Here is a 21,336-nt window from a genome sequence, read left to right on the forward strand (position 1 = left end):
TCTCCATCATCTCCCCACGTGAGCTAGAACTTCTTGCTCCCCTAGATAAGGGAAAGCGAATCATCACATAACCACATCACATAATCACGTAAAGCGGACATAAATTTCACCTCTTTGCCTCCCTGCTTTCACCAGTGATGAATTAGGAACCCGCTATGTTTATGCTGTTCTCCAAACATGCTCTTCCCAATCGCTTCAACAGAGGTTCGTGCTACGGTCGGGCTACAAACATTCGCTACCTGAGATGATTAAGTGACTGTTTCTGTGTGTATCTTATTGTAGCCCCAGTTGACTTGGTAGATAAATTGTCTGTTATGCTTGTGGGAATGAATTATTTGCATGTCTGGCTGGGCTGCTGTTGTGCTGCCGAAGACTGTTCAAATGTATAACCCTGTTTGTTTTCTTTCTGAAGCCTAGAAAGGCAAGCAGACTGAATTATTGGCAAATAATTCATTTCAAACACTAGGGATATTCAGGGAACATATCTTTCTATTTTCTTTCTTTGATAAATTACACCACACCACATAAAGCAGGCCTCCCAAAGGCTGGTTGAGAAAGTCAGCTATGGATTTTTTTGGTGGGCACAGAGATAACTGGGGTATGGGGACCAGGAATATACCAACTCGTACCTCTGGCTGACCAGTGTCAGCATGAACAATTCTCAGCACTAAAGAGCTTGTTGATGCTCACAGTGTAGACACTGCCATAGCTCTTTAGTTTAATAATGAATAATTCAAGACCAGTGTGAAAGTCGTATTAGGGAAAGAAGGGATGAAAGAGGTCTCATTGCTTGTAAACAGTAGGTTATAAAAATGCAATAGTGTTTTATTACAGCACATTACAATTCTCTTTATTACCTTCTGTCCTAGAACAAGGCTTTTAGAAGACAGGATGGTGAATCCATCTCCCGGCCCATCTTCAGAGGTGGAATTTGAAGTCCCTTCTTTATCACTGTCCTTTGGTTTGGACTGTTGGTAGAAATCAGAAGGACAGAAAAGAAATAATCCAGAAAAAGCCCAAAGTGGCTCTGAAGTTTTTCCCATGGCTACCACCAAGTCAGTTATAAAAGGAAGTGGTCAGTTGTTAGGGTCTGCTGTTTTCGACAGAGGGAAGCAAGGGACAGCACTATGGGGAAAAGAAAAGAATACTGAAAAAAATAAAGTGTATTTAAGGGGTTCATATGTACCCGTAGTCTCTACTCAAGGCTGGACACAGGGATTTATTCTTGCTCTTTTCAACACCTGCAGCTTCTGATAACAAGCCACGCGGGGTCATTCATAGAGCACTGTCCACCGTTCCCTCTCCCCAGGACTCCCCTGGGGCACAGCAGCCGAGAAATGAACTCTTATGTCATCTTTTTTGCCATCATGGAGGTCTGGGGAATGAAAAGCTGACAACCCCCAAAGCAGAACTGTCCAATGGAACTTCCTTCCCTCAAGGAAATGTTCTTTGTGCTGCTCAGAGCTGTCAAGCACGTGGAATGTGGCTGGTGCAACCAAGGAACTGAATTTGATTTCATTTTAATTAATTTAAATTCAAATTTAAATAGCTACATGTGGCCAGCAGTTGCCGTACTGGGCAGCATACAAAAGTATTACTCTACAGATGGCATCTCCGAGCTATAGCTACTTAGCATCATATCAGGTTATCCAAAACACCTGAAATGCCACTGGCTGAACTCAGGCAACTCTCTGTGGGAGGCTAGAGATGTGTCAGTATGTCACATGGGAAGAGATGGAAAGTAGAATTCCAAGCCAGGATCTCTCACTTGAGGTTTTGGTGGGGTCCGCGGAGGGGATCTGAAAACATGAAAACCACCCATGTGTGGGGTTTGGAAGCCTCTAACCCTAACCCTAACCCTGCATGATGATCTGAGCTCCTCTCAAAGGCCCTTTATTCTTCTTCACAGACATTCCTATCATTTTCTCCCAGCACCAAGCTGAGGCAAGTCCCCAGTCCTCTGGGGATGCTGACCACGTCCTCCTCTTTTGATGGTTCAACTTTCCTCCTGTTCTGAGAGAGTCTCGCGCTCACAGATGCCACTCAGCTCACCTTTTTGGACGTCCGTGGTTTGGCAGCCTTTGATTTCTTGCCCCCCTTCTTGCCCGACGTGGCCTTCCTTCCTCTTTTCTCTGGGGGAGGGGAGAGGATAGTTTCTGACTTGCCTTTGGTCCCTCGCTTTTTGGCCAGCAGTTCAGGGTGAATTCTGGGCAAGACGCCTCCGCTGGCGATGGTCACTCCTTTTAGCAGCTAAAGAGAGACAACGCGTGAGCTCAGACAGCAAAGTGCTCATTGGTTCTGGATTTAATACGGTTCTAACTGTTGGCAAAACAAGCGTTAAATCTGGTCTCTGCTTTCCAAAGAAAGTGCATAATACACGATTTAACTGGTTGTCCCTGTCTCACGGGTAGGGCTTTTCTCTGTAGGTATCAAGGCATCCTGTGATCTTGTACAAAAAGCAAAACAAGCAAAGTAAAATGAAAGCGTGTGGAGGTTGAAACCAGGGATGTTGCTCAGAGCTCGGAAATTCCAGACATAACAGAGGATAAAGAGCTTCAGATGTGGAGCACAGCTTGACAAAATGAGGTTCAAAGGTTAATGCAAGGGCTAGACCTAGTTAACAACAGACCCCACTCCTTTGATCATGCATTCCATCAGTAGAATATGTTTGACAATGCACCTCCCAATTGATATCTGTTTACTTTAACTAATCAACATGAACTACTATACTAGTACATTCTGCACATTCTATAGCAGTGCTACTCCAAATGTGGTCTGCAACTAGAGCTGGTCCACAAGCTATTAGTTACCTGTCTGTGACAAAAGGAGTATGGAAATCACGAGGGAAAGTCCAGTAAGTTGATAGTTTTTGTATATCTATTGGATCTCGTAACGAAAAATCATAGCTGGTAGTTTGCATGTTTTTGTTTTTTAAGTTTTCTAGTAATTATTTTTTATTGTATTTTTGGAAATTATCAGTCCATGTTGGATTGGAAATAAGAACTGATTCTTCACCACAGACAGCTAAGATTAGAAAATACATATAAATTAAAATTCTCATACTATTTACCTGCTACCTTGCATATCTTTGGCGGGGGGATAGGGGGTGAGGATTCACTCGATTTTGGAGTCAGTTCTAAAATATAAAGCATTAGTTTTGATATGTAAACAAGGATGCTTCTGCCCTCATCAGAATAAACTGTCAACAAAATTTGGGTGAAGAAACTGTAAAGAGAATAACATATGTGCACTGTACCTCCCCCGGCAACACACAGAGCTTGCTTTTAAAGAGCAAAAGAAGTTCTGGCAAGTCTCAGAATATATAATGGGATCTACTCCAGAGACAATTTTATTTTGCATCTAAATAATATGGCTAGCAAAATTTGTTCTTCTCCCATATGATCTGAATTTTTTAGTGTAAATGTGACTGGGCACTGTAGCCGGAAGCATTTTTAGCGAGCTGGGTCCACTGGCAGTAGTGCGTTTGACAAACCCATTCCGTGGCTGGTGTCCACACTTCAGACGTACCTGGTTGAGCTCCTCGTCATTGGCAACTGCCAGCAGGATGTGTCTTGGGGCTATCCGGGCCTTCTTGTTGTCCCTCGCTGCATTCCCAGCCAATTCTAGAATTTCCGCTGAAATTTCAAGGGAGGATTAATAGGTAATCACAGAACAGGGTCTGAGCTTTCCAAAGCTTTCCTTTGGAAATGGCCCTTGAGTTTGATCACTTTTATTCATTTGTGATTTTTATGTCTGGGCCTGGAAAGAAATCCAGAAAATTGAAAAGAACTCAGGTCCCAGACAAGTGAGATATTTTAGCAAGACCTGATATATGATCCCGTGGGCAAAGTCTTCTAGTTGTCCCTTGACATTAATCCCAGCCACCCACCCACCCCCCGCCCCATCTTCCTTAGTAGATGGACCTCTGATTTTTTGCTGAGCCTAAAATCACAGGAACTAAGACAGTATTTCCCAAATGCCCTTGTTGATATGTGTGATCGTGTGACTAAGTTCTGGCCAATGAAAAGCAAGCAGTCATGTTGTATGGTACTTCTGGGAAGTATCCATCAATGAAGGGGCAGTGCCTTTCTTCTCTTTTTACTGGCAGACTGAGGATACGATAGCTGGAATCTGAGCAGCCATCTTTGACCAAGAGTAAGAAGTTGTGGATGACAGAGCAACAAGAGAGAAAGAACTGGAGTCTCCTATGACTGTGGAGCCTCCTTACCAACCTGGACTGTCTTCTAAATCGACCCTTTTGTACGAGAGAAAAAGAAGCTCTCTTGCTTAAGCCGCTGTCAGCAGAAGTTAATCCTGACCAAAACAGAACCCTAACAGAGGAAACCCTAGTTTCTTTCAGCATGTAGCCATCCCTGAGGAGAGCTGAGACCCCTTTCAGAATCTCGTTTTCCTCTTCACTTGATGCCCCGGTCCCTCTCATCCTAAAGGGAAGTGGATAGGAAGAACTGATGTATACTAAGGGGCGAGGAACTGCTTAACCTGAAAAGTGAATTCCTAGCGGGAATACCTACGAGACCTGGGAAGGGAGGTTTGTTGGGGCCCAGGGGTTTTCCACATATCCCTCAGGCCCTAAGCATGGCTTTGACTTTAACAAACATGTCATTTGGTAAATGTGAAAGAGTTGATAGAAAGGAATATTCCCCAAAGTATTTCACACACTATCAAAGTTTCTGAGTCAAAAAAATTGTTTTGAATCTATAGAATTGGTTTATACCCCTGAATGCTTCCCCCTCCCACCTTTGTTTTATTTATTTTTTTCATTCTTTCTCAATTTTAGAAGGATGTTCTGCTAAATCAAATCTGTCTGCCTTCAAAAGTATGAATGAGCCTTTAAAGAAAAATTCCTTCCCTAGAAAGAATTCCTTCCCTAGAGAAAGAGGCAATGTGCCAATGTGTTACACAGGGGGTGGGGGGGGTGGGGATTATATGTGTACGTGTGCATGAATGTGTCGTGTGTACATACATATGCACGTGTGTGTGCACGTGTGTTTTGGGGGGATTTGCTGGTACAATGGCATAGATACTAAACCGTAAAATTAACAGGCGATTCTGCATGAGTCTTTACAATCAACCTAATTTCAAATAAACCAGTACACGCAATTGCCATCATTCATAAAATCTACGGCAATAAAATAAAAACTTGGCATAAGTGTGCCATATTCACTAAGCAAATGTGATTAACAATAAATTAGAATAAAATAAGCATTAGAGTTAAATATTTATATGGCATTTCCATAATGAAAAGCACTAAATCACTGCAAATTCATTCCCACAACATCTTTTCCAGGTTATTAAGCAAGGAATATTGTGTTTACCAACAACTCATTTACACAGTCACCACGTTTTCTGAATCAAAGATTGGGGCACTGTAGTTTGAGAAATATGTGCAGGCTTATTGGGACTGGAGGAAAGAGTATTTGAAATTAATGCCATATTAGATATCTGGCTTGCTGCCCTCAGATTGGTACCCAACTTTTCTTTCTTTTAAAAAGGGTACCCATCGAAAAGAGGTGTAGTTACAAAGTCTTCACAAATAGGCTTGCTTTATGACTTGAGGTTAAAATGTACAGCACCCCACTGAGCACAACAAAAAGGACATTGCTGCACCTGCTGATCCTAGGGGCCCCACACCTGGGATGAAGGAGCACTCCACTCCTGCCTTTTTACAGATGGGTGGGAAGGGGGTCAAGGAGCCTCTGAGTTTTAAGCTTCTGAGCAGTTGAATTTCATTTAGCATCTCGGACCATCACTGTCCTGCCTCTGTCACCTGCATTTAGAGAAGCAATTAAACATCCTCTCAGGGTTCATCATGAGAGGCAAGGCTAATGGGAAGCTTCAGGCTTCAGGAAGCCCCTGAAGTTCAGGTTATTTTCAGCTTGACAGACAGGTGCACAGAAAATCTGCCGTCATCGAATGCAGCCACAGGAAGAGGCTAAAGGCAGCATGATGCAGGCACACAGGTGAGGCCTGGCCCACATGTGGCTGGGCTCTCTAACTCTTCTGAAATAATTTATAAGAAAGAAAACCTTGATCGTGTGCTCAAGTGCAAAAGCAGAGGTAGAACTTTTTTTATTTAAAGAGAAAAAAACTTAAGAATATACAGCAGAAAATCTAGACCAAGGAGTTCTTTTCACTGTTGGATGTTTAGTCTGAACATTCCTTGGACCAGACTTCACCATTTAAATGTTTGAAATAACATTAATCATTATTAATATTTTCAAATGTTGTTATGACAGATACATTCACGTAAACTATAGAAGTTTCCTACGTTCTTGAGTGATTTTATTGATCTTGGGAACACAAGTATCCTTGTGTCAACTGGCAATCAATAGGAAAACTGATTTTAATGGCATACATTTGTTTCACTGCAAATTTTGTGGGAAGATCATAATTCGTTAAGTGGTGGAGATTTCCACGGATGTCTGGAGACTTCTATAGCAAACCCTTCACTTCCTGCAAGTCACACTTCCAGCAATAGTAACCATCTGGAATACAGCTGAGTATCTGATAGTAAAAAGAATGATTTCTATAGCCAAAAAGGATGTTGGAAAGCTCATCACATTATTTTGGAAGAGCCTCTCGTTTTGGACGCAATCTAAACCAGCACTGGCTACCCCAGCCCACAGGAGATAGGAAATAGCACAGTAAATGTCGGCTTGGGACAGAACACATGACTGTCTCCTTCCCCAGCCTCTGCCTGTTTGTCCGGCTGCCCACTAAGCAGCGGTGTCCCTGGGCTCCGACTGGGCCCTCTGCTTGGGCCGTGCAGTCTTCAGGGGAAACCCCATCCACTCACGGCACCCGCTTCCACCCCCCTTCCCATGTCACCAGATCCGTACCTCCAGCCCTCCCATGATGCCACCTGGCCCTTCCACAGGTAAATCAAACTCACCACATCCCCAAATCCAAATCATTCCCTGAAACAGGCTCCTCCCGTCACCCTTGGGACTGGCAGCTCCATCCACAGACAGACCTGGGAGTCATTCCTCATCCTTCCCTCTCCTCCCTCTCTTCTCCCAACCTCATCAATCTTACACACCTTTGCCCCTCTTCTCCAAGCTTATTGCCATGACCCGAGTTAAAGCTTTCTTCTCTTCCAGCCCAGATAATCGCAGTGGCTAAGTGGTTTTCCTGCCCCCAGTTTTGTCTTCCTCCAATAAGGCGACCACTGGCCCATGGCACCTTTGTGCAATTTAGAAAAAGATGCCCCTTCTTCAAGACATTTGACTTCCCTGATTTTGTTAGAATAAGACCCTTTACTGCCATCTGCTGGAAATGCTCATATAAGTTACAGTTCTTTGAGGTCTATGATGTGAAGGATACTCCCTTAAATGTGTGTCCTTGTGCAGTGTACAACCTGCACAACCACATATGCGGTCCTGGCTGCCAAAGTGATCTTTTCAAAACGCGAATGTAAAAACTGAAAAATCATTAGATTAAAAAAAATGATTTGTGTTAAATGGGTGGACCCAACTGTCTGGAAATGATGTGTAAATGATAGGTTTCTTTGTTACACAGTAATTTCATGAGGTGCCCTGAAATTCAACCCTGTTTTAAGGCCTATTTGTCTGTAAATTAAAAATATATTTTCTCACCATAAAATGATTATAAATTACTCATTTTCAATATCTTACATTCACATTATATCTACTATTGATGAATACAAAGTTCTTTTCCAGAATTTGGGGCTTGCTCTCTCAGTCCATTTTTCCTCATTTACGTCAGAGATATAAACTGGGTGAGCATTTACAGATTGTTAAACTGAGATATAAATGTGATGTCCATTCTGGGAGGCTGGTGGATGTTTCCAGTGGAAGGGACCCTCTAGATGAGCAGTCTAGCATGCATTCATTGCTGGAGTTAACGAACCTGCTTCTGGACAGGTTGGGACCAGAAACGCCATATGGCTCTAATATCATGATGATGCCTGAACCTGGGGTTGGTCAGGCAGCTAGTCCAGAGAAGTCAGGCAAGGCTGACTGCTATTTCTCCCCAAATTCCTAGAAATCTGTGCAACTTTCTTTTTGGCTAAGTAGCACCCAGCCTTTTCTTTTTCTTCCTTCCTTCCTTCCTTCCTCCCTTCCTTCCTTCCTTCCTTCCTCCCTCCCTCCCTTCCTTCCTTCCTTGCATTTGGTGTAGATTTTATTTTTTTCCTTACTAAATCCTTAAATTTTTAATAGATTTTATTAGGTTTGAGGATCTGCTCTAGGAAAAATTAAAATGGACTTTAAAATATGGATAATTTCTTGCCATATTTTTACTGAATAGAAAGTAAGAATGCTTCATGAATTTCAAACATTTGTGAAATATGACTTTGCATTTTTACATGCTATTTTTAAAAATTTCTTTTTAAAAAGTTTTTTATTGAAGTATAATTGATTTACAATGTTGTTAATTACTGCTATAATGTAAAGTGACTCAGTTATGCATATATACATACATATATATATATACATTCTTTTTCATATTCTTTCCCATTACGGTTTATCACAGGATACTGAATACAGATCCTTGTGTGTGCACAAAATGTGCACATTCTCATGTGGCCCTCATCCCCACCCCTATCTTATCTCTCACCCTTCCCATTTCCCAGCTCTGCTTCAGGTACATGGAAATGCCTCCAGTTTCTAGAAGGGGCCACATACTTCCTCTAAACTTTAGATCTTCACCCTTGTTTTTCCCCAACCTGACAATCAACCTTTCTGAATCTAGCTAACTCCCACTAATTCCCCACCCTGGCTGCCCATCAGAATCTTTCAGGGAAGCTTTTTTTTTTTCCACTTATTTATTTATTATTTTTTTGGGGGTACACCAAGTTCAATCATCTGTTTTTATACACATATCCCCGTATTCCCTCCCTTCCTTGACTCCCCCCACCTCGAGTCCCCCCCACCCTCCCCGCCCCAGTCCTCTAAGGCATCTTCCATCCTCGAGTTGGACTCCCTTTGTTATACAACAACTTCCCACCGACTATCTATTTTACAGTTGGTAGTATATATATGTCTGTGCTACTCTCTCGCTTCGTCTCAGCTTCCCCTTCACCCCCTGCCCCCTCCCAAACCTCGAGTTCTCCAGTCCATTCTCTGTATCTGCGTCCTTGTTCTTGTCACTGAGTTCATCAGTACCATTTTTAGATTCCGTATATGTGAGTTAGCATACAATATTTGTCTTTCTCTTTCTGACTTACTTCACTCTGTATGACAGACTGTAGGTCTATCCACCTCATCACATATAGCTCCATCTCATCCCTTTTTATAGCTGAGTAATATTCCATTGTATATATATGCCACATCTTCTTTATCCATTCATTTGTTGATGGGCATTTTGGTTGTGTCCATGTCCTGGCTATTGTAAAGAGTGCTGCAATAAACATTATAGTACAAGTTTATTTTGGGATTATGGTTTTCTTTGGGTATATGCCCAGTAATGGGATTACTGGATCATATGGTAGTTCTATTTGTAGTTTTTTAAGGAACCTCCAAATTGTTTTCCATAGTGGCTGTACCAACTTACATTCCCACCAACAGTGCAGGAGAGTTCCCTTTCCTTCACACCCTCTCCAACATTTGCTGTTTCCAGATATTGTGATGATGGCCATTCTGATCAGTGTGAGGTGATACCTCGTGGCTTTGACTTGCATTTCTCTGATGATTAGTGATGTTGAGCATCTTTTCATGTGTTTGTTGGCCATCTTTCAGGGAAGCTTTAAAAAATCCTGATGCCCAAAAGTACCCCAGAATCTCTGAGGTAAGACCCAGGTATCAGGATTTTAAATCAATTAATCCTCAAAAAGCAGGACTGAGAACCTGGTTAGGTCTTAACAGCCCTTGCTTTATGTTAGACAGCCTCTCCCTGCTTCTCAAAGCTCCTCTGGCTTCCCTGCCCACAAGTATATCATCTTATTGTGTTGTATTTAATGCTCGTCAACCCTGCTAGAATGTAAACCCAGGGAAGGCAGGACCACATCTGTCTGTTTTCTGTTGTATCTTTAAGGCCTGATATAAAGGAGAAACCCGGTCAATACTGTGGTCACGAATGCTGAAGGTCATTTCTAGGATGACAGGAAGCTTTCACACTTTGCACTCTCTTCCCTAAACAAAATCAATTCATGCCCCCCCCCCCCCAAACAAAACAAAACAACAACTAACCAAAATCCCCCTTTACTTACCCAGCAGTGGCCTGCAATAATGATTCACTCCTTTGGCTTAAACTCCTTGTCTCATTAAAATGCAATACAGCCCTCAAATATACCACCTTAACAGAATTAGTCATTACGCTTTGCCCTGAATGATTTCATCAGCTCTTAATAGAAGAGACAGGAGAAGAATTACCACTTACTGAGTGCATCCTATGCACCGGGCACTTTGCATACATTGGCTCATTAATGGAGTTAAATGAGCTTAGCTCTGGAAACACCCAAAGCTCAGAGAGGTTAAGGAATTAGCTCAAGGTAACAGAGCTGCTAAACTGATAAACCAGATTTAAACTGACATCTAAGCCCTTGCTCTCAATTCCTGTCTGAGTTTGGAGTGGAGAAAAAGCACAAAAGGCAGGGAAGGAAAGGGCACAGAGAAGACAGGTCTGGTCCTCTGAAAACCCACTTCATCTTCTCCATTTGACCCAGGATGGTGCTGGAGGCTGGGATCGGCCCTGGGGAAGGACTGTTAGGGGCAACAGCATCCTTCCAGGTGCTCCTCCTCTCTTCTCTTAACACTTCACGTCCAACCTGTCAGCAGATCCTGTTGACTTAGCCTTCAAAACATCTCAGTACTCTGACCATTCCTTGGAAGATTCCCTGCCCAACCCCCAACCTTGCATCTCTCACCCGGGTCTCTGCAACTGCTTTCCCTGCTTCCCCCACTTCCCGCAGGGTCTCCTACCTCTGCTCAAAACCCTTCAGAGCTCCTGTGACGAGCTCTTCTGCCCCCACCAGCCATTCTCCCTCGGGCCTCATTTACCGTCCAAGCTGCCTCCCTCAGCCCCAGCCCTCTGTTTCCCCTGCCACTCCTTGAACGCTCCCAGTACCTGCTTCCCTCTGCCCCGAGGGCCCACCCCAGACACCCACATGCCCACTCCCTGGCCTCCTTCAGATGCCAAGCCCTCAGTGGGGCCTCCCTTCAGCTCCCCGCTTCCTGGAACGGCCTAACTCCTTTCCTGCATTATTCATCCCTGAGCACTTATCACCATCCGATAGGCCACATACACGTCACTCATTTGTTTGCTGTTCCCACTAAAGAATGCATTCTCCTCGAAGGCAGGGACTCCTGTCTTTCTTGGTCTCTGCTGTATCCTCAGCACCTAGAACAGCACTTGGCATATAGTAAGTGTTCAATAAATGTTTGTTGAGTGAATAAAGGACTATGAGAAAATGGGTGATATTCTACTTTGAGAGACATTATCAATCTTTATGGAAGTGCTGGCTCAAAGTCCAGAGTGTGACATTCAGGCTGGAGTATGCATTGCTACGAGGTCTGGTGGCTCTAAGCAAGATAAATGAGAAATCATAGAAATGGCTCAATGCTATCACTAGGGAAGAGCCTAAGGACTTACTGTGTGCACTGACAGGTAGGTGCTCAACAAATATTTGTTGAATGAATGAAAAGGAAAACATAAGCTTTTTCATCAAACACTTCTGAACCAAAGAACAGAATCACCAGTGATTGAAAAGGCCAAATTTTGTTCTATTGTATTATGCATGGTTGAGACTTCTGCCAAGTAGAGGCTCAAGAAGTACTAATTATCTTGATTATACAAACATTATAATGGGGCAGTGTAGTGAAGCAGAAAGTGCACGGCTTAGGGCTGAAGGACCTCAGCGGGGATCCTGGCTCCCCACTTGGAATTTCTGGGTTACTCAGGGTCTTCTAGTATCAGTGGGTGATATAGACCTAACAGGTTGTTTTAAAGCTTCAGTCACTGTTTTCTAAGTCTCTTCTCTCCCTCCAAGACAGGAGATTTTTTTCTATCAGATTCCTGGGTCCCACCCCAGACCCGATGCAGACCTCTGGAGGTGTGCAGCCAGGAACCTGCATTTTAAACAAGCATTCCCCAGGTGTTTAGACCTGCTGCTGAAAGACTGGCTAAAATCCTTCCCCTCTGAGTGGTCCCTGGACCAGCTGCATTAGCATCTGCATCACAGCAGTGTGTTAGAAATGCAGAGTCTCAGGTGCTGCCCCTGACCTTGTCAACAAGATCCCTGGAGCGATCCCCACTTTGAAAAGCATTGCTCTATCACACTTGATTGGTTTGACTTTCAGAGACCTCCAGCCCTTCTCGCCAACCTCCTAAAGGATCCTCCTGAAAGACTTCTGGCCCAGGAACCAGCACTTCATTTCACAAGAAGAGAGACTCAAGATGCCGAGGTCTGCCTGATGGAAGCTCCTGGGGAAGAAGATCTCCACGGGCGGATCACAGCAAACCTCTCACCAGTAAGTGTTACTTGGTGAGCGATGGGGGGACCAAGAGGGCAGAACAGGACTGAGCAGCTAAAGAGGAAGAAGAGACTGCTCTTGAGGGAGAGGCAGGAGGGAAAGAGGGAGCTAGGGACAGAAAGTAGAGTGACATTAAAACACTGTTGGCTCCATGAAACCAACTGAAGATGCTTTCAATGCCGGTTTCAGTGGGGTCAACATTTATGGACATTGAGTCCTAGGTTCAATTCAGCAGGAAAACTGAGGTTTAGTAAGGACACTGAAGTAAAAGCAAAGACCCCTGTTGCAAAATGAATAGCAAGCCCCCATCTTTCCCATAATCTGTCTTCTGCGGGAACCTAGAAATGTATATATCACATTTGTCTGCAGCAAGACACACCTTTCTTGGAGCTGGCCTAGAAAAGCCACTGTATTGTGGATTCTCTTCCTTCCATGTTGACCCTCTGTCTCTGGGCGCTCTTCCCTCCCCTAAAGCCTGGGGGAGGTGGTTTCAGCCAAGCAGGCAAACTGAAACCCCACGACCACCCACAGCAACCTTGAGACAGCCACAGAGCGAATCAAGGCTTCCCTGCCCAGCCTGTGTGTGGGGCCGAGGGGAGGGTTACCTGGGAGTGGGTTACCTGCCCCGTGTGTTCACATTACCTGCCAGGTACTCGATGACCGCGGCCATGTAGACGGGAGCGCCCACGCTGATCCGATACTTGAACGTCCCTTTCTTCAGGTACCGCATCAGTCTCCCCACTGGGAAGATGACCCCGGCCCTGGCTGAACGCGACAGCTTGGACATTTTCTTCTTCCCGCTCCGGCCCGACATCTTGCCTTAGTTTCCCTTTCAGCTTGCTTGACACGGTGACCTCCCAGGACCAACTCAATGCTGGAAAAGAAAGATGGCAGCGTGAGGAAAGGCCTACAGCTTGGGAACCATGGTGTGATCCTAGAGCTGGTGTGGCACGCCTCATGGCCCCCGGGGAGGCAGCTGACACCCGGCTGCCCCTGCAGGGTGCTGCAGATGGGGAGCTGGGCATCCGCAGGCCCACCCACAAACAACTCCCCACCCCACCCAACCAGCCCAGCCTCTGTAGGAGAAGCCAGAGAGAGAGGCCATGGTCCTGTGGTCAGCCTCTGAAGAGGTCCACCTCATCATCCCCAGAACCTGTGGATATGCTACTTACATGGCAAAAGAGACTTTGGAGATGTGATTAAGCTAAGGATTCTATGGTGGGGGAGATGATCCTGGATTATCTGGGTGGGCCTAACGTAATTGCAAGGGAGGGGGAGATGGCAGCAGTGACAGAATGCCAACAGGAAATGGATTCTCCCCTCGGAGCTTCCTCAAGGAACCAGCCCTGCTGACACCTTCACTTTAGCCCACTGAAAATGATTTTGGGGACGTCCCTGGTGGCGCCGTGGTTAAGAATCTGCCTGTCCATGCAGGAGACACGGGTTCGATCCCTGGTCTGGGAAGATCCCACACGCCACAGAGCAACGAAGCCCGAGAGCCCCAACTACTGAGCCCGTGCACCTAGAGCCCGTGCTCCACAACAACAGAAGCCACCGCAATGAAAAGCCCACACACCGCAAAGAAGAGTAGCCCCCGCTCACCACAACTAGAGAAAGCCCGTGTGCAGCAATGAAGACCCAACGCAGCCAACAATAAATAAATAAACAAACAAACAAATAAATAATTTTTTTTTAAAAAAAAGAAAGAAAGAAAATGATTTTGGACTTCTGACCTCCAGAACTGTAAGAGAATAAATTTGTATTGTTTTCAGCCACTAAATTTGGGAGATAACTGGTTACAGCAGCAACAACAAAACTAATATGGTTCCTCTTTGCCCCAATTTGCTTCTGTCTCTTTTAATAGTACAAAGTTAATACGGCCATGCCTATCCTAATGGTTAGCTTTGACCCACAACTCAGAGCTGATGTGCACTTCTCAGATGGAAACACTTTTCTAAATTCTCTAATAATGTAGCATTCTTAAAAACAGAAACATGCCCAAAGAGGCAGTTTTATTGAATATGCTAATGTAGAGTAACACAGCAAATTAAAAGCCATAATGCAACCCAAGCTTTTGCCCCTCGGAATGGGGAACCCAGGTTGATTTTGAGGAGGAACTTCAGAATCAGCATGAAGAGGTACCTTCAGTACAATGCACTGAGAAACATATATAATTTATTGTTATTTCAGGAAGCTATCTTTGTGCAAAGATAAAATAATTATATACTTGTAAAAAAGTCTTTGTAAGACTAAAAGTAATTGTAATAGAGCCTAACCTGTTGATGGAGGGAGTACTGTAACCAAAAAAGGAAAACAAGCCAAAATAAGTAAAATCAAATTACAAACAAGCAGGACCAAAGAAAAGAAAACAAAAATTGTCTAGGAAAAATGGTCATGAATCAAAGCTCTTTGGTGCAAGGACAACATCAAGTGGCCATTTTCTTTGGGGACAGACAACGAGATGGTCAAAAATAAATAGAAACTGGTCTAGCTATCTGTTGAGGCAGCCAGCTCAAATTTTGTCTCAGTCGGTTTACCAACAGCCAAGATGACAATGAAAAGGCCTCAGAAAGTCGCTAAAAATATTATGGGAGAGAGTGCTAAATAAATTCATGGCTAACATGAAAGGTTCAAACTTGGGATTTATTTAATCTGGTTGGAAGATTGAACATAGAGTTCAATTTTCTAAAGTATCCAATAATTCTGTATGACTGAGGAATTTTATATAAGAATTATGGAATTAGCAACAAATCCCATTCTCAACATCCTCTTACCCCGAGGCAAATGACATGATTTTGAGGCATTTTACTATATACTTCACATACATTCTTTTTGCATGCTCATACGTACTTACTACACTCCTATTTTCAGTGTCATTTTGCTAGCTACCGAGAGAGGTAGGTATTCATCAAAGTTAAGTACAAGCAAAGATAAGCCAAGAGCCTGAGAACATTATTTCTTTCCCAGGAAGGCGCAGGGATAAAACAGCATCATCGTGTTTAGAACGTCCACATTTTTGTGCTTCTGTTGCAAACTCTCATAAATCCACTTACAGCTGTCCTCTCTGTGAGGAAGCAAGTAGGTGCATATTAGGATTATAACCATCAATTCATGTTGAAGAAACTTAGGTCAGGCACTGGTGAGTGCACAGAGTGCCTGCTGATGGTCAGTGCTCTCTCAGGGGACAGGGAACACACGAAGCAATGTTAAACAGTCCCTGTTCTCAGCGACAACTACATGGCACGTGCTGGCTAGCCGCGGGTGGCCTTCAGAATGGAGGTGGCCCCGGGTATAGTGGAGAGAGCTGGGACCAGGCAGGACTCTCTGGGTGTGGTCCCACTTCTACATGACTAGCTATGGAAGCTCTGCGTGTCATCCGTGTGGGCCTCATCTGTAACACAGGGAGGTGACTGATTGACCCCGAAGGTCCCTCTGGTCTTAAAAATTCCAATTTTTGAAAACGCACTTTCCAATGGTCCCGGAAAAGAAGCTTAGTCTCTTTAAGAAATGAGTTCTGAAGAGTTAAGAGCCTCCAGGTGCATAAAAATGTGTTAGTATTGGTGACTCCACTAAACCAATTATGTGCTTTTTTCAGTTGCTGGTAAGTGGGGGGAGGAGGAGGATTAGTAGATCTGGTTGCCGAGGAAACTACCTGAAAAGCCCATCATAGGATGGACATGCTCTGTGGATATGGTACATGCTGGATGGTCATAATCTCTCCTACAGAGAGAGAAATGCACGGGGCACAAACGCCACAAGGGCAGGATCCCTGCATCATCTCCACTCCACCCCCTGCCCCAATGCACTTTAGGGTATCGATGCCTAACACATGCATGGAGATAAAAGAGCCAAGAAAGGAAAACCAGGGTTAGATCAAACAGAGAAACACACTAGCTGAATATTATAAAATGTAGGCATCACCCCAAACACAACAATGTAACAGGACTTTTTTTCCTTGGCTTCCTGACTTTATTCTAGATTAGGGACTTAGACAGGACTGGGGATACCGCGCCATCTGAAGTCTGAGGGTGAGGCTGACGGCTGCATGTGCTTTAATAGGACTGGAGAGTTCTTTGTGTCTGGGGCATCTTTTTGACAGGAAACCGTTGACTGAAACCACTCACCCTGGCCAGGCACAATTATAACCGCTTGCATGAGTTGTCTCATGACAGGAGGTCCCGATTAGGAGCACAGTATGTCCCGCCAACCTCCCAGAAACACTCACGCTGGAATCCATCTTGGCTGAGAGATGCGCGTGCCACCAGGAAGGACCCTGAGTCAGATCAAGTGTGGACACAAGCAAGATGACTGGCCAGAGACAACCTGGAAAACCAACCCCACCACCACTATAAACCCTGAGACTGTGAGCCACATGGCAGAGCCATTCTCCTAGGTCCCCTCACCCTCCTGCTCTATACCTGGGCACCCCTTTCAAATAAAGCCTTTTGCTTTGTCAGCACGTGTGTCTCCTCAGACAATTCATTTCCAAGTGTTAGAAAAGAGGCCACTCTTGGGCCCTGGAAGGGGTCCCCCTTGGGTAACATTTTCAGACATTGGTGCTGAGTTTAAGCAGCTGGGTGCCTAACTCCTGGTCCCCACGGCTGGAAGGCCCCTGCACATTGTAAGAATCAGACCACCTCCAGGAATTCATAGAGGAAGCAGAGAAGAGGCTCCCAGGAGCTGACAGGTCACACCTGCCGGAATCCACAGATGGAAAGAAGTGTTGAGCCTCCTCGGCCCACTTGAGAGAAGGCCCTACTTTCTAAAGCCCCCCTCAGCCTACACTGGACTCTGCCTGGAGTGGTGAGAAATGATAATCTCTAACTTCCTTCTTTTCCAGGACACTCCTGACTCTGTGCAGTCTGGGGAAGTCAGGAGTTAAAAAACTTGAATGGGTTTTTATCTACTTCCTGTGAAGCTGAATCTCTGTGGAGAGACACTCATTGAAAGAGAAAAGAACTATTGCAATGCGAAATTTGTTTCCATCAGACTAATACTTAAATGTTTACATTTATTTACCTTCTGCTCAAAAACAAGTTTTGTTCTAATTAGGCAGAGCTTAAGGACTATAGTACATGATGTTTGTTTATAGGTTTGAAGAAAGAATATGGCTGGATGAAGCTCTTCCAGTGGTTATACACACTACGTGGAGGACGTGAGAGGAACTGGGAAGCAGACCAGGTACAACCTAGATCCGCATCATACCTGTCCTTCCACATCTTAAAGACCGAGCTGTGACCACAAAATAAAGTCTCATAATTCCTCACAACGTGAATAGGAGAGTTTGAAGCATGTTAAGCTGGGGGGCGGGGCAGGAAAATAAAACTCAAAACTCAGGGAAGAAGCAGGGAGAATGCAGTGTTGCCTGCTCGCTCCCTTTCACCTCCAGGAGCACAGCAGTTGGGAGAACACCACTGGTTTGTATGTGCTGGGGAAGAAGGTGTATTGGACTCTGTTGTTTTAGGATTTATTTTTATGTTTGGGTTTTAAGGCCATAAGAACACCGATGAATTAGATTTTACAGGTATCACAAGGGTAGATATTAAATTGTGGCAATGACTCAGACATGGGCAATAAACTCACACCAGCCTATTTAAATAACTATTGTATTTCATTGATTTTATGATGCGCTTTTTAAAAAAAAACACTTTACTATCTCTAGAAATCAGCATTCATCTTACAATCTATGCCATCATACATTCAATGAAAGACTATTTATGGAGCATTTATTATTGAACAAGAAACGACATTAGATATTGTGGACTATACATGGCCTTTGTCCTCAAATATTTTCCAGTGAAGTTGCATGACAGATCATAATAAAGTTTTAAACAGATGCTAGAGCCACGGTTCCCAAATTGTGTGTGAATGGACCCCAGGACACAACAGCGCATGTGTAGGCTTTCAAGTGAAAAATGCAGTGACAATCAACCTCTGTTGGCCCTCACAACTCCCAGTTCACGGTGGTTCCACTGGTGGTTCAGGGTAGATTGTACTATCTTCCTTTTGGTGATGCCATATCTTTGCAAAGTTGAGTTTTTGGCTGTTGTGACTAAAAGCAAGTGCCAGGTGAAAATCAAGCGTGAAACAGAAAATGATAGTGGCCGTGTCCAATCTGATTCCAAGGTGTGAGAAGTTGTGTAACGTCCAACAGGTGTACACGCCCTCTTTGTAATCCATCATGATCATTTAAGAATGGGATGCAAATGTTCCCTGTTCTTCTAATTCGTGTGTTATTATTTTTTCAAACAACTACTCTATTGTTAGGACAGAAATACTTATTAGGTTGTTGAGACCGAACCACTTCTGGCTTAGGGGCTTTGCAAAAAAATGACTGAGAACATAAGTTCTCTGTGAATTTATACAACCTGAAACATATAATTATGACTTGCTCAGGGTCACCCTGCAGCAAAGAAAACAAGAAAGTTAAAGAAGTTATTTAAAATTTTGAATTTATCTCTAAATCTAATATTTGCACAGTGTAAAACAAAGCAAAAAGGTAAAGGAGTTTATTATTTTATTTCCTCCATTGATTGCCTTGAAGACTTTAAATAATACACTTCAATCCCCATTTCTGACTCCACCAAATTTAGGTACTGTCTCCCGAGCCATCGTCATGTAAAATGAGGATGTGTGGGCCCCAATCTTTCCCTAGTCCTCTCCTCCCGACTTTACCTCCCTAGTTCCACCTCCGTCTTCTATACTGTCCACTATCCCAATTTTTTTTAAATAAATTTATTTATTTATTGGCTGTGTTGGGTCTTTGCTGCTGCTCATGGGCTTTCTCTAGCTGCAGCGAGCGGGGGCTACTCTTCATTGTGGTGCATGCGCTCCTCATTGTAGTGGCTTCTCTTGTTGTTGAGCACGGGCTCTAGGCGCGTGGGCACACGGGCTTAATAGTTGTGGCTTACAGGCTCTAGAGCACACGCTCAATAGCCGTGGTGCACGGCCTTAGTTGCTCCATGGCATGTGGAATCTTCCCAGAGCAGGGCTCGAACCCGTGTCCCCTGCACTGGCAGGCGGATTCTTAACCACCGCACCACCTAGGAAGTCCCACTATCCCAATTTAAATATTTCTATGTTGCTCTGTAATCAAAAAAAAAAAAAAATCTCTGCATCTTGTCCCTAGGTGTAATTATGAAAGTTAAATGCCAATGAACAGCATTTATATGATGAAGACTTAGTAAATATCATTCCCTTTAGAATCAAGTGGGATGTTAGCTTCACATTTCCTTCTTTGTGGTCCAACACGAGGACCCTTGCGTCTTAGTATCAAGAAGTGGATTCTCTTGGTTTTGAAAACATGTTGTTCAACATCATTCCACATTTTACTTGGCTTCACATTTGGATCATGTCTTTCTTGTAGAGCCTCCCCCACCCACCCCAGTTACTATGGGCGTGCCTCGGAGATCTTGTGGGTGTAGATCCAGAACACCCCAATAACGTGAGTCACCCAAATTCTTTGGTTTCCCGGCACATATAAAAGTTATGTTTTCACTCTTCTGTGGTCAATTAAGCATGCAATAGCATTATGTCTAAAAAAACAATGTACATACCTTAATTAAAAAGTATGTTATTGCTAAAAAAAAAATGCCAAAACAACTACAATAGGAACATCAAAGATCACTGATAACAGATCAGCATAACAAATATAATAATGAAAAAGTTTGAAATATGGTGAGAATTACCAAAATGTGACACAGAGACAGGAAGTGATCAAATGCTGTCGGAAAAATGGCACCAGTAGACTTGCTCAAGGCAGGGTTGCCACAAATCATCAATTTGTAAAAAAAATGCTGTATCTGCGAAGTGCAATAAAATGAGGTATGTGTGTAATTACAGTTGATCCTTGTTATCTGCAGTAGTTCTGTTCTATAAAGTAGGCAGGACACTGAATTAGTGAGCAGAGAACAACTGTTCCTGGGGAAACAGGGTTAGGTTGCTGTGAGCCTCTGGTCACAACATTTTCATCAAAGGATCAGTACATAACCTTGTTAGATGTGTGTTTCTGTTTAAAGACACCTTATTTAATATGAATTGTTGATTCCCTAACACTGAACTCACAGCCAGCAGCACAATAACTCCTGCTTGAACACAGCTTATCTAACACACATATCTTCTACATAAGGCACAGCTCAGTCTCCTTGCGCTTAGAAACACTAGGCAGCACCTCAAGACTGCACTTGGGGGCCATTTTATACAGTGAAATCACTAACAGAAAGCACAAGAATGTGAAAAACGTGGCACAAAAGAGACCACAAGAAAGATGCTCGTGTACAAGGTGGGGGATGAAACAAGAAGGCAGAGTGTGGCCCTGTTTTACCTCAGCTGGGAAGGTGTGCAGTGGATGGGTCGGTTTTTCCTGCTCTGTGCATGTCTTTGAATGACCACAAAAGTGCCAGGAGTATTGATTTTGGGTTACAGATAAATTTCAGTGAGTAGGCAAGTTCACAAATATGGAACCCATGAATAATGACGGTTGGCTGTACTTTTCTTTGTTCTTGTCAACAATAGAGAAATGTGCCTTTACCATATTCTACAAGTCACCCAGCATCTATCACACTGTTCTTTGCCGTGGGGCACTTTTTCCCCAGAGACATTGTTCCCGAAGCCCTCTGACCTGGGCTCCGATGTGGAGTGGTTCTTTTACCCAGCTCATCCCTGATGCCATGGCTTCATCTTTCTTGAGTTTCTCCCCTGTTTTCCTTTTATCTGCCTCATGTAGCTCTTCAGAAACAGCACTGAGAAGTAAATTTTGTTTTCTTACACAAATGGAATTGTCTTTATCGAATGATCTTTGGATTATTATTTGGCGGAGTTTCTAGCATCAAAATCATTTTGCTTCAATGTTCTGAAGCCACTGATCCATAATTTCTGGCATCTG

The 21,336-nt window shown here is 43.8% G+C and overlaps 1 protein-coding gene across 1 annotated transcript in view; it reads right to left on the reverse strand.

Moving 5' to 3' along the window:
• The window catches only part of LOC130853296 (core histone macro-H2A.2), a 46,772-nt gene that overhangs the window by 14,620 nt on the left and 10,816 nt on the right, over positions 1-21,336 (reverse strand). Inside the window, exons 2-5 of the mRNA XM_057734991.1 lie at positions 13,095-13,326; positions 3,529-3,635; positions 2,053-2,250; positions 858-968 (exon numbers count right to left, since the gene is read on the reverse strand). Coding sequence (XP_057590974.1) covers positions 858-968; positions 2,053-2,250; positions 3,529-3,635; positions 13,095-13,266 — 588 coding nt within the window. The 5' untranslated portion in view covers positions 13,267-13,326. The remainder of the gene's footprint in view (positions 1-857; positions 969-2,052; positions 2,251-3,528; positions 3,636-13,094; positions 13,327-21,336) is intronic.

The sequence above is a fragment of the Hippopotamus amphibius genome, chromosome 5 (genome assembly GCF_030028045.1).
Source record: "Hippopotamus amphibius kiboko isolate mHipAmp2 chromosome 5, mHipAmp2.hap2, whole genome shotgun sequence".
Classification (NCBI taxonomy): Eukaryota; Metazoa; Chordata; class Mammalia; order Artiodactyla; family Hippopotamidae; genus Hippopotamus; species Hippopotamus amphibius.